The sequence below is a fragment of the Struthio camelus genome, chromosome 19 (assembly GCF_040807025.1).
Source record: "Struthio camelus isolate bStrCam1 chromosome 19, bStrCam1.hap1, whole genome shotgun sequence".
Classification (NCBI taxonomy): domain Eukaryota; kingdom Metazoa; phylum Chordata; class Aves; order Struthioniformes; family Struthionidae; genus Struthio; species Struthio camelus.
In genome coordinates this window covers 4324872-4338710 of record NC_090960.1, presented here as the reverse complement: position 1 = coordinate 4338710, position 13839 = coordinate 4324872, and the positions used below count along the sequence as shown (strand labels likewise).

Here is a 13839-nt window from a genome sequence, read left to right as displayed (position 1 = left end):
ATGTTAAGCTTACCGGATCAGACTTGACGCTCCGTTTATGTGGCCGGGGATCACTTGTGCTTCTAATTGATTGTCTTCTCTTTGGCTTTTCAAAGCGGAAAGATAATCTAAGTATTTAATGTTAGGGGACATCTTGAACGTCTTAATTCTTTTTTTTTTTTTTATTTTCCTTTTGAAATCGAACGTACCATGTTCCTTAGAGGCCTTGTAGCAGAAGTTCTTGCTGCTATTATGCTATATAATAAAGCCTGGAAATAAGCTTTTCCTCATTTTGTATGCTCCAATTCAGATTTATCATCATTTTTGGAATTTAAAGTAGGGTCATTTTGCCTGCGGTTGTACAACATTAACCAGAGTAACTCAGTTATTTCAGAAAACTGATTAGATTGTCCTCTCTCAAGGGTGGGACTTTTGTATTTGTTCTGTAAGGTGTGCAGCACATTTCTGAGCACTGTGTATAGCTAATATTACTCACTTCAGTCATAACTGCAATAAATGAATGCGTAAGATCTCTGCTATTACATTTTTTTGAAAGAAGCAAAAGCACGTTTCATATTACGCTGTTCTGCACCCTGTGCATGAAAGAGGCACCATCCTTTTCTCTGTGTTCTGTTCAGTCTTTCACATTGATGGTTAGTGCACTACCATTATCTACTTTCATTTTATTAAAAGGTTTTGTGAGTTTAGGATTGTTTGTGATTTTTATATCATGACACTGGGAAAGTACATTTTTTGGTGTGTTTGCAAGTGGCTTCTATTTTAATGTGCAACTGTTTTATTCCTTCCTCTAGGCTTGAATAAAATGCTTGTCTTAACGCTTTTTTTGTCTTAAGGCAAAGATAAGTTTCTTTTATCACTATAGGTAAGGAAAATAAGAGATTTAATTTTATTTTACTAATCTAAAGGTACTCGAGTGATATTTTCAGTACTGCAAAAACAATTGCATACCATTATTTAGAGCTGCAAGCATGCCTTAAGATGGGATCACTAGAGATGCAAAAGCTACTATATAATATAATTTAGCAGACGATATATATATTATTCTTTATTTTATAACATGGTCGGACAAATGTAGGATATTAGGAAAATCTGGACAATTGAACATTAGTGACCCATCTTTCTTAGCTGAAGTGTTGGCATATTCAGGGTTACAGTAGCTAACATTTTCCTTGTGTAATATTCTTCATGTATTTTAATTAATGCAGCTTATGAAAGGAACCTAGAGCTTTCCAAGCCTGTATAAATTAAAATATCTTATCAGTCTATAGTTTTGAGGGAGAGGGAACTAGAAGACTCTTCAGTCTCAGGGACTGTGTCCTTACCAGTCATCGCGACTTTGACAACATTACTTTTTTCCGTTATGGAAGCAATTAAAACATATGTCTCAACAGATTTTAGAAGCCTTTGTGTGTTGATTGCTTACATATCGATTTTACCAGTAACAAATTGCAAGAAGTTATGCGATGTGCATTGCTGGTGTCCATAGTCTAAAAAGTTTGCAAATCCTATTTCAGTGAACCCTGGAAATTAATTGATTGATCCTTGAGCAGCTGAATTAATGAATGTGATTTACTACTTCTATTGTTATGGGCAGGAAAAATAAATAAGATTTTTCTTTTACTAGTGAGTGATATTTTCATATAGGGTTATCTTTCTGGCTCGGTGGATGGGGTAATTGATCTGTTGGTATTAATAAAAGGCTGGATCATAACTTCTCCTCTCCTTGAGTGAGCTCAATATTTTGGGTCTCTGTTATCTATCTTGTTACACGTTTTTTATAAAACTTGCAGTTACTTAGTGTCTTTGAGACTCTTTAGACTTCTGTGAAATGCAGTTCAAATTGGCCTTGAAGTTCAAAAGTTACTGCCTCAAAAATAAATGTAGTTGATCTCTTCTTACCTCTTAAAAGTAATTACCGGGAAGTAACGATAAACAGCTGTCTCTTCTGGAAGGATTACCTGAATTTATTGTATGTTTAAAACTTTTGTCCAGTTAGGTGGCCAGCCTTTCCAACTCACGAGAAGGGCTGAAGAGTCACACGGGGTTAGGAATCACAGTGATCACCTTACCTGTTTCCTTAGGCTGGGCAGAAGGAGTTGAATTCCTGAGCCTGGCTTTCTGCGAGCCTGTGCCGGCTTGACTGAACTAGGCGATGGGAGGGCAAACCCTACGTCTCTGCTGTCCTGCAGTACAGTAGGCTGTTACTGGGAGGACACGCAGCTGAATAGCTTTGGCAAGAAATATTTGGGTGCTTATTTCTCACAGCAGCGCTGTTTGAAGGATTGTGGATTGTAGTGGGAGGCAGCCGGAGAGGCTCTTCCCCCTCCATGTTCCCCATAGCAAAGGATCTCATTCATTTGCTTCAGCTTACAAATCCTGGGATATGGCTCTGGAAGCATATTCAATTCAGAGTGAATTCCTACCAGTCCGACCGTAGGACTGCAAGCTGAACATCATTGCTTCAGCATAAATCTTTACAAGGGATGTTAATGTCTGGTTAAAATATGCAAATATTTACTGACTTGTCTACTGTTTGTCAGCTTGGCATGCGAGACCTTGGATCTGATCCTTCTGTCTTGGCAGACATTGGGAATTTTGCCAGTAACATTAATAGGAACAGCATTGTGCCCTCTAATCTGTTTGTTTATGAAGTACATGGAGAGTTATCTGGCTAGATTCTTTACAGTGAATTGAAAAAGCATCTGTTTGAGATTTTTTAGTAACTGTCGTTTGCTTAACTTACCATTATCTTAATATATGGACCCTTTGGCTCCATAAAGTACATCTGTAAGCTGTGAAGCACAAAAGAGCGTTGCCACGAGTTAAACTGCTCTGAAATACTTTAAGTTTAGTTCACAATGTTCTTTCCTCCTACACTGATTTTTAGTTTGTAGTTGGACTAATCATACTGTGGAGTAATTCTTCAAAAGCCTCCAGTGCGCCAAGCAGGCGTAGTGTTTACTTAGAAATAAATGACTGCGTAGATCACTCTGTTTATAGCTCTTCCTCCTCAAGCTGTCCATTTTATTTGGAGATTAGATTCTAGTTACTCTTTTTTTATTTGTTTACAGATCCCATTGGAAAGAAGGAGAAATACTCAGGGATACTGAGCCTGAAAATCATTAGTTGTAGGGGAAAAAAATCCCCCACAGTCCATTGAAAAACAGGGTTGCACTAGTTGGAGTTAACCAGATCTTTTAAGTGATAACAACAACAACAACTGTTGTATGGAAGTTAAGCTGAGCATGATTTGGCCTTCAAAGAAATGTAATATCAGTGAGTTTTCTGCTAAAGGTAGGTTTTTGGAGGTATAAAGTAGAAAGCCAGGTTAGATCTCTGGATCATGGAGAAGAGTTGTGTAAGCTTTTGTATGTGTTGTAGTCAATGAGAAGCTTACTGTCATATCAGTTGGAATTCACACGAGCTATGTTTAAATATACTACTTAAGTGCATAAATCAGGAGTCTTCCTGTAGGCAGCGGTGCTGCTGTAAGTTAATTCAAAGCTAAGTCATGCTCTGTATTGACCACTGATAATAAAGGTGCTGTTGATAATACATAATGTCTGTATTTCCAAGGTAGGTTCACTCTCCACCTATCTTAAATGTGTAATTGTAGATAGTGGGAATATGTTTACTGTTTCTGGAGAAAATTCTAAAGGTATATTAAACAGTTGACAGTTTATCCTGATTGTCACTCAAATCAGTGATACCAATTTAGATTTACAACTCTTTGGCATGCAGTTCTCTAAGCCATTTTGGGGGGGAAAAAAAGAATAATCCTCATATTTTTGTTCTTTACATACTTAGTATTTTGATCTCAGTTTTATGGGTGGATTTTAAGTCACATTCACATAATCTAGTCTCAGTTGCTACCTTTGGTGCAGCTTGAGGGGCCTAAATTTAGGAGCGCAAGTTTTTAAAGAGTCAAAAGGAAGAGCTGAGTGCCTCAAGGGAGCAATTTAGAGCACCTGGATTAGAGTCTAAAGTAGATGGTGCAAATACTCAATAAATGTACCTCAAGCCAATACCATGTGCACGTTTGTGTCTGCAGATAGAGATATATATGGAATTGAAATGAAATCCGAGAGCCTCAATTTAGAATTTTCAGTATGTTGTCCACATGTCAGTTTTCATTGTTATGATTAGATTCATTAAACAAATTATACTTCTGGAGCTGTCTGCCTGCTACTCTGTCCCATGCACTGTGGCTTCAGTGGGTGGTTTTTTGTTTTTTTTGTTTTTTTTTTAAATTATACTTGGGAATACTGAGAGTGTGACTCAGTTTAGCCTAGTTATCCGAACAGCCTGACTTTTTGAACCCCACTTAAGAAAAAGCTGTGGATTAAATTAAGGTCAGTTACATCCTCTGAAATGCTCTCTAAGTTTCCAAGTTGACCGAAGAAATTATGTGGCCTTTGCAGTATAGTAGTCCGCTGCTGGGGATATAAAACATAGCTTCTCCTCAAACAAGCTGATTCAACGTTAATCAAAATAGCCAGCATAAGACATTTGGAGCATAAAATGTTTTTCTTTGCCCTACTGCCATGCTAGGGAAGAAGGGCTAGGTAATTTAGTCTCCAAATGCCTGGGAGTTGCACTGGTTGGGTCAATTAGGACGGGATCTGTATATAAACAGTGCTCCTGCAGTAAACACACAGGAACTCTGCTAAGGCTTTCGGTCAAAGGAATTTTGGTTATAAGTCAGCCAGGAAGTGGGGAAATCCAAAGTACAGCAGAGTTCATGAGAGCCTCTCTTTTCTGTCCCTTAGGAGGAAAACAGAATGTACATGAGAAAAACATCAATTAATTAATGGTAGTTTATTATTAAAGCAAATCCGAGATTTGTAAAATTTACTGTGGCCTAAGATTTTAGTGAAATGGTGGACAAATTTATTTTTTATTATATTTAGAAAGGATCCGTGCATAATGAGCATAACAATACCTAACATTTATAAAATTGAAGATATGTTCTTTTTTAAATGATCCAACTGAATGTTTTTAGTGTTAATGGAATTACACTATAAATGAATTTATTCACATCTATAGAAGAACAAAATCTACTTGCCTGTTCCTACTATGATTAAAAAATGGGAACTTGCTTGTATCAGAAAAATAAACTTCTGGATGAATGAGATGATATTTTGCAAGGTCATTATTAAGGCAGATGTTCATGTCACAGAATTTCATCGAGATAATCGCAGAACATGTGCTTATTTATGTTCTTTCATCTTTGGGAAGATGCACTGTTGTACCTAAGAAATTTTTATATAAAAATTTTATCAGAGAGAGGTGGGTTTAGTTAAAGTTGTCTTGAGAAATCAGTGTTCCTGTATGTTTTTTATTGAGATACTGAAAATCAAATTTTAAGAATGGAAAGAAACACATAGAACATCGTATCATGATACGATGTTATATATACCATTTCTTTTTTACATTTCCACTGTATATTGGCTTAGACATGTTAATCATGCTAATTATAGTGCATCGTTTTTCTTATAAGGAAAACAGATGTATTGGACCTTAAAACTGGCTTCTCGAAGTTGCTTTATCTTAGCCTTGTTAAAAACCTATAAATGTCAAATATAAAAGAAGTTTTTAGCAGTGAATTTTTAAGGTATGATAGAGGTAGTTATTTTAGATAATCGTAACAGTTGATAGATATTCAAAAATATTGAAATATGCTGCTTGCTAGAAATGAAACTGAAAACTAAATTTTCCTGTTTCAGTGATCAGAACAGATTTTTGTGAAGTCAGCTTTAAAACAAAATGTCTCTAAAGCTATGTTATGTATTAAATATTATGTCAAAGAACAGATAATATTATAGAGGGGGATTATAGAAGGGCTCTGCTTTTTTACTGGTGATTTAGATCATTGATAACCATTTGTTTAAGCTTACTGGCAGATAATATTGTCTGTCTTGTATATAGATTTTTATCACAGCTATTTCAATTTCCCCCCTCAATATATGTACCTTAAAATTATTCAAAAAAAGTGTTATGGCATGTTGCGTTGGTCTGGTTGGGATATCTAGGCTTCCTCAGACATAAATGAAAGCAAACCAGCTGAACGAACAGGCAAGCCGCTTCCTGCTGACCTCCCTTTCGTTCTCATTCATCCTTATCCATCCACATTGCACTTCACCCACTGAAGGCTGTGGCTCACTCACCTTAAGCGTAGGTGAGAAGTGCTGTGAAGAATAAGGTGTTTTGGAGTAAAGGACTGAAGGCTCAGAAAAGAGCAGCTGGTGGATGAGTTGTATTACTTCCAAAGCAAAGATTACATTGCCAGTGAAGACACAAAAGCCTCTATGCAGCAAAGTGCTTAAATCCATGCTGACTTTAAATTTGAAACCACTTCTTATATTCTTAAAATTAGTCACAGGCTTAAATATCTTCCTGAATTAGAGCCAAAACTGAGAGCCAGGAGTGATGCAAGTAGGAGCAGGGAGAAAAAAATGAGAAGAGGTTAGTTAGCGAGAAAGATGGGGGAAGGAAACGTAAATGGCATAAGACGGAGGGGCTACGATATGACGCCTGGAGATGGGAGTGGAAGTTGGTTGGCAAGTTGTCACTGCCATTATACAGCTAACCAACATTTTATCATCCCCTCTGCCCCCACTCTAGGATTTCTGTCCCTGAGTCATGGCAGACAGAAGACCAGAGAAGGCATGTGAACAAGCATGTGAATCCCTTAAGCAGCAGGATTATGAAGTGGCAGTGAAGCATTGCACAGAGGCACTCCTTTCCCTGAGCCAGTACCCCCCGGCTCAGCTCTCGGAGGCATGCCAGGCAGAAATCGACCGCATCAAAATCGAGAGTCTGCTGTATAGAATTGCTTCTTTTTTACAACTTGTGAGTGTGACTCTTTAATAGTGTCAAGTGAACTGGAAAGAGCAGTCAAATCTCTTTTACCGTCAAGATTGGAATAAAATTCAGCATTTTCCTGTAATTGGCATGTTGTTTTTCTGCAGAATCCTCCTCGCTAAAGCGTGTATGGGACTTCTGTCTTGCAGTTTTCTCTGAGCAGTGACATGGGTCTGTTTATTTTTCAAGACTGGGACCTCTAAATAGTTTGGGTCTGAATTCTCTAAAAGAATAGAGAAAAAATATTGTGTAAAAAAAAAAAAAAAAGTAGAGATATATTCCAGGAAGACAAATATCTGGTTATAGAGTATTAAATTATGTTTATTAAATTACGTACTGAATAGCTGTATCTTTAAAGAGCATTAAATTAAGGTTGTAAATCTAAGCACTAAAAAAAAAAAAAAAGGGGGGGGGAGGGAGAGGAAGAAATGCCAGTATTTGGGTAACCAGTTGGTACTTTATTTAGCTGCCTTAGCGTGGACATAATGGTAGTCTTTTAATACTTGATCACATACTATTTTTTTCATCACTAGGCTAGAGTACCTCTAATGGAAAACGTAACTTTTAGGTTCTGACAGGTTTTTAATGGGAATGTGAAAACTATGATCTTTGTAAAGGTTTATAAATGCAAGGCAAGAGACATATCCATGAATCATAGATCATTCCATTGCCAAATTTATGTCCTTCCTTTAAAGCATTAGAGAACTACATTTTTTTTAAAGGAATGGACATTAGAATGCTTAATATGACTAAACCAACATTTTCCCTGCCCTTCCCTGATATTTTGGAAACATTATTATAGACTTTCAGGGGCCTTCCCTCGCCCCAAGTCTTCAGATATTGGGTACGAACAGTTTCATTCCAAGTCAAAAAAGTTTGGCCAAGTTGTAAGACCTTGCTAGGCAGCTTTAAGATAAACCTTGCCCCTCTGATTAGGGATTTTGTTTAGCATTCTTTAAATAGAGAGCTGCATCGAACACGCAGCATGTGATACGATAATTAGGAAACCTTTCTTAAATTAAGATGCGACGTAACGTATAGCTCCTCAGGGGAAGAGATTCACAAATGCCTAAGGAATTTAGTATCATTTGATTTTTATTTATTTACTTATTTTTAATGGAAGTTGTGTTACGAAAGGCTGATTTCTCAAAGTTTTTTACATATACCAATATGCAGGTAGATGCTTAGCCTAATTTTCCTCCTTTTATTATTGGAAGAAATAATTTCTAAAATCACCGTTGATAAGCCAGGTGCATACCATGCAAATTCCGGCAGCACTGTATCAGTACAAATTAAAAAAAAAATACAGTGGCTAGACAAAAAAAAATAAGTTTTTGTATTTTTTCCTAGGTGTTGTGAGCCACCTACAAACACATACATAAACATACATTTGCACGTTCCTATACCTCTTTTAAAATGTCCATTTGCTGAGAATTTGAGAGAAAGTCAGCTTTCTAAGGATTAGTTAATTGTATTTGACAAATGACTGATATTCTTTACATGTTTTGCCCTGGAAAAGAAGAGTTAATGGATTATTAAAAGGTTTAAGAAACTTCTGATTCAAGCTTGTATTTGTTTGTGCTAACTGGAATAATGTTATTTTTAAACTTTTCATGTTTTACCTTTCAGAAAAAGTATGGGCAAGCAGATGAAGACTGTAGGCATGGTATGCTTATTTCCTTTTTTATTCCATAGCGTTATAAATTGCAGTCCGTTGTTGGAATTTCAAAAACAGGTTCTCAGATTTGTTAGTTTGCTAACAATGTTTTTTTTTTTTTTCTGGTTAAAATTGTGTTTGCTTTGCAGTACTTCTACTTACTTTGCTTACGGAGCTCTCACTACTTTGTAAGTCCTGTTCAAAGACTGGAACTGAAATGCAGCTGTCTTTGGCACAGAGGTGCTATTTGACTAATAGATAGTTCAGTATATAAATGTAGGATGGCTAGATAGTGCAGGATGCTTGTGATGATGAAGACAGCTGATTGTTCTCTCTTCTTTCCCAGGGACATGGGTGGATATTTTGGTTTGCATTTTAGGTGTTGGTTCAGGAAACAAATGGGGTTGATGTGCTTACATGCAGCCCTGCTTGCTAAAGCTTTCAAACATGTGCATCTGTCACATGGAAGTTGAGTCTTTCATGTTTTATTTCCTTGTTTAATTGGGAGTATTTTAAAGGAATTAACCATCCTTGCTAATATTCTGTTACTTATTTATAGTGGAAGTGATTCAGTACTCAGTGAGAACTTTTTGCTGACTGTGGTAAGCATCGGATCAGAATTTATCAGTTAGATTGGGAAAGAAAAGGTGGGTAGATCCCACTTTTCAGTTTTTAATTCTTTAGCCTTTAATTTTAAAGGGAAATTTCTTCAAACCACAATTTTGTTACAGAGACTGTGTGACATTCCCATGCTAGGAATGATCACCTTTAAGCCGTTACTACAAGTAGTCTGCAAACTACTTGTGCAGGGTCCACAAACATAACTAAGAAAAGTAAAATGATTTTTAACAGGTGTAAATTTCCTATGTTGAGGTCTGGTCTCAATTTATTTAAAATTTTAAAATTTGATACCCTTAATAGGTACCAATCTTAGACTAGTCTGATTTTTTTTTTTTTTTAAAGCTGCTTCTTATTTTCACTGTTGATATCTGCCAAGGGTGTGATATCCTGATTAGCCTCATAGTTGTCTTCCTTGATGGCAAGAAAAAATGGAAGGAGAGACAGATGGGAAGTTGAATAACGGTTAGAGGAGTCAGGAGAGGGAATGCTGTTTAGTGAATAGTATTCTCTTTGAAGAGGTGTGATGGGTGTGCCATAGAGGTAGATGGGTAGCATTCATCTAGGATTGACTATTTTTATTCTCTTGGCATATGTGTCAGATACCAGTATCTCAAATGAACAATATTTTTCCTTCTCTCACTAGGCGTGCATAGAAGTGGGTGGTGCAGGAGCAGCAGTTGTACTTTTTGAATTTAAAAAGTAGAGAAAACAGCTTTCAGATGTATGTTACTAACAAAAAAAGTGTCCAGTTTTAATAACGCTTCTCTTAATTCAGGTCAGCATGTTGTGCAAATATTTTTTCCATGTTCTAAAACTGCGGAAATTTTTCAGCTTCTTAGTGCCACATTTTTATAGGCGTATAAAAATGATGTGTGTATGTATATGTCTGTATACACGCACCGTATTTTTTGTGAATATACGAATGAATAACGCGATTGTGGTTTCCTGTATTGTGCTGTTGTCAGTTGTACCCCACTTTAGAGTATCTGCATTTATGATCCTAAAGGGTCTCAGTTTTAATCTTATTTTTGAAATATCTTTTGGAAGAAATAATCTTAATATGGTCTAAGTGTATGCTTTGCTTACATTTTTTTTTAATAAATAAAGTTTTACTCAAGTTTTATTCTGTCTTTTTACAAAACTTGACATATTGCATACCTATGACAGTGTTTTAATTTAACCTGGATGATAAGTAAATCTTGGGATAGCTCAAGAAATATGCATCCTTTATAGCATACCGTTTACACTATTATGAACACAAGAGGTGAAGATACCTTAGAATCTGTTAAGTTATTCCATAAATGTTTAACAAAATATATTGGTTATATGTTGTAACTTTTATATGCAATAACATATTTTAGCTCAGTAATACTATACAGTTAATAATATGAAATATCATAATTGGGTATATAAACTTTGAGGTTAAAATAGCAAACTGTCAGGTATCTAAAAGCTATTTGTGGAGCTGCTTTTTTCTGATTTGGGAAGTAAGCTCTATTTTTGGAAGTGTGGGCAGTATCATCAGAGTGGTGAATTCAGACTAATCCTTGAGGCACTTTGTAAATAGGATTTAGTTACCGTTATACTTTGAAGAGATGTCTAGTAAGTGCTCTTGTGCGACTACTGTTTCTTTAGTGTTTCACATAATTCTTGTTAATGATATGAATGTCTGTTGAGCAAAGACTTTTGATTTGGTAATCCAGAAGTTCTGGTGAATGTAAAAGTCCTGTTAGCACTAACAGGAGCTGCATGCATCATGCAGTCTTCATGAATGGCAGTATAAACACAGATGTTGATGTTGCCTGCAATAACAGCAATATATTTTATAATTTTCTACTTTTAACAACTGTCCAGCCTACTTTCAACTCACATGCTTAGCTTTACTAGCTGCTTAATCACTCAGAAAGGCATTTCTTTTTCTGGACAGGTAATATATATGCAAGTGTTATTCCTACTTGTCTGAAGCACGTCTGTATCATGAAATAAATCCTTTCACTGTTGGAAGTGTCAATGGAAGTGTCTGTTTGGCTAGGTATCTGATCCGGTGCTAGAAAACATTAGGAAAGTTTTCTGTTACGTGGAGCTTGTAAATTCCTGGATTCAAACAATCGTTCCTATATCCTGCACTTCACAGCATAAGTGAATAAAAGCCCTTTTAAAGTAGCAGGAATTGGCCATGAGGAGGTTAGCTATATTTGGAAACTACAGGGTATGCTTTTTGTGAGCATGAATAGATCTTCCTGAGCATGTTTGTGTTACTGAAAGGTTGTTGGTTGCTACTTTTTTTTAACCCTTTCTGTGAAGAGGGGGTCCTTTGTGTCTGTGTTAGATATCTGAATTTACCCTTCCTGTATTTAATTTTTCCATATTTTAGCATGTAAATGTTACTCTGAATCTTTTTTTGAGCTCAGATACAACTTTTCTTAGATGGTGGGAGATAAATTTCAAGTAATATGAGACATGAGCAAGGAATACTTCCTCTACATCCAAGTCTTGTCTTTTCAGGAAGCCATGGATGCAACCCGAGTTTCAGACATTATTTTAGTGTTAAAGTTGAAAAGGTGTGTAGGATTTTCTTAAATGTATACTGTGATGAAGCTAATAGTTGCTGATTTGTGTTGCAGTGCTGGGAGAGGGGCTGGCCAAGGGAGATGGATCTTTCCGTGCAGTGCTCTGCTGCATGCATCTTAAAGGGAAGCTGCAAATTGTGTCTAATGTTCTTTCCAAATCACTGATGGGTGAATCACTGGTAAGTGGGTTTGCTATGGTCTATGTAACTGGAAAAGCAATTTGTATTTCCTTTTCTTCTGTGTGTTTAATAACTTCTGAACATACGTTTGACTGGCGGGTTGCAACAAAAAAGATTGGTGTGGAAAAGACAAAGATAAATATATGGGCACTCATAAGTAATCAGGATACCTAGGATGTTGCATTACCAGTGTTTCTGAATCAGTACAATTTTGGTGGTGGTGGTTGATTTTGGTGCTGAATCCCCAGGGAATGCAAAGTATTTTTGTACATGTGCAATTTGACAGAGTAAAGAAATATACATCTCAAACTTTCGCCTACTTTTTTTAATTTGCACCTGACACCATTCTGTGTATACTTCAGCAAGTTCAGCCTTTGAAGCAGAAGAATTGATGAGACTAAAGTAAATGGTCCACAATAAGTTGTAATAAAGCATGAGACGCTTTTCAGGAAAAAAGCTTGCATTTCAAGGACAAAGTTTGGAGTTCAAGCCTTCTCTTTTACCTTTGATCTATAAAAACACTTAATGTTTTTAACCTCGTGCGTGTGAGTAACTTATTGATTCTTATACCCTGTAGCTACTCATATGGGGAGAATTAGGGACATGCGTAAGTCTCTAAAAGATAGTGCCCTCTTTATTTCTGGAATCTAGATTAAGTAGAGTGCAGTCCGTCACCATGAGCTGATGGAGGTGCTAAATCCAGAAACACAGTCGTAGCGCAGGTCAGGAGCGATCTGGTCAAATCATGAAGAATGTGTGGTTTCAAGAGCTGTCGTAGGAGAGAGCCTGTTGCCTTGAATTGGTATTGGGAAATAAAAGGAAGGAAAGTGTGTTTGCTTTATAATATATTGATGTATAAGTGTTGCCTTGTAACATACATTCCTTAATGATTAAAGATATATCATGTTCAATATTATTTAAATGCAACTCTTAAGTGTAATATTTACTCTACGGTACAGTAGTTATGCCTTGCTACTTTATTATTTACGGAAAGTCACTGTGCTGGTGTGATGCTTTAAAAAAAAAAAAAAAATTCGCATAAGTATGTATTAGTTGAGCCAGAGAGAGGCACATACAGACTGGCTGATTGTGCAGTCCAATTATTAGACATTCACCTAGGAAACTTTACCTGAAATGAGCTGAAATCATATTTCCTATATCTTTGTGCATAACTTAACCAGTAGCCTATTTTTGAGTTTGTCTGTGTCTGATAAATATCCTGGACTTGAATTTTTTTTCCTCCCTCCTTTCCCCCTTTCCTTCCCTTCCCCTCCCCTTTTTCCTCCCAAATGGGATATTTTTACATGAAAAGTTTTTTCTTTGTCTAGCTGGTTTTTTCTAATGAACAAGTGTTTCACTGAAAAATTCCTGGCCAGGTTGAAGGAAACTTGCCCTCAAAAAATTCAGTAAATAGACAAAAACTCCTTATCATCAGAAATGTATAATGCTCGTGTTTTAGACTAGCGTTGTGCAAATAAATGTGGCTTCTTATATAATTTTAGAGCCCTATCTCAAAGCTGAACTTAGGAAATTTTTACAGGCCTTAGGTCATTAGATAGTAGTTGTTTTCTATAGGAATATTAAAATCGACGGTTGATATACTAACTTCTGCCAGTGCCTCAGTGGAGAATGCAACAAAGTTTTGGAGTACGTTTGTTGAAGAGTTGCTATCCATCCAATTTATTGCATAATAACTGAAGAGAATGATTATTTGTAACTTTATTTATGTTCTAGTACGTTTAAGTTCAACCGGTTCAGTTTGCCACCTTTCTGCTGGGAGAGTGAAAAAAGCACTTTGATAACAACTGAGTGAGATTTGAGTGTGTGAATTTTCAACAAAGATTATTTCTGCTGCTCCGTGGCATAGGCAAAATGTGAAGGTGGAGTCTAACAAATGCAGGGGCACCTAATTAAATTTCTGCAAAAGGTCATTGAAATGAAAACATAG

General features: G+C 36.3%; 1 protein-coding gene across 12 annotated transcripts in view; it reads left to right on the top strand.

Moving 5' to 3' along the window:
- HELZ (helicase with zinc finger) overlaps window positions 1–13839 on the top strand; it is a 100033-nt gene that overhangs the window by 17629 nt on the left and 68565 nt on the right. For 5 of the 12 annotated variants that reach the window (XM_068913743.1, XM_068913746.1, XM_068913742.1 and 2 more), the window contains exons 2-5: window positions 3072–3294; window positions 6625–6852; window positions 8494–8530; window positions 11767–11891. In XM_068913743.1, the coding sequence (XP_068769844.1) occupies window positions 6643–6852; window positions 8494–8530; window positions 11767–11891 (372 nt within the window). In that variant the 5' untranslated portion in view covers window positions 3072–3294; window positions 6625–6642. The remainder of the gene's footprint in view (window positions 1–3071; window positions 3295–6624; window positions 6853–8493; window positions 8531–11766; window positions 11892–13839) is intronic. The other 7 variants (XM_068913748.1, XM_068913751.1, XM_068913747.1 and 4 more) reach the window with 4 other exon arrangements.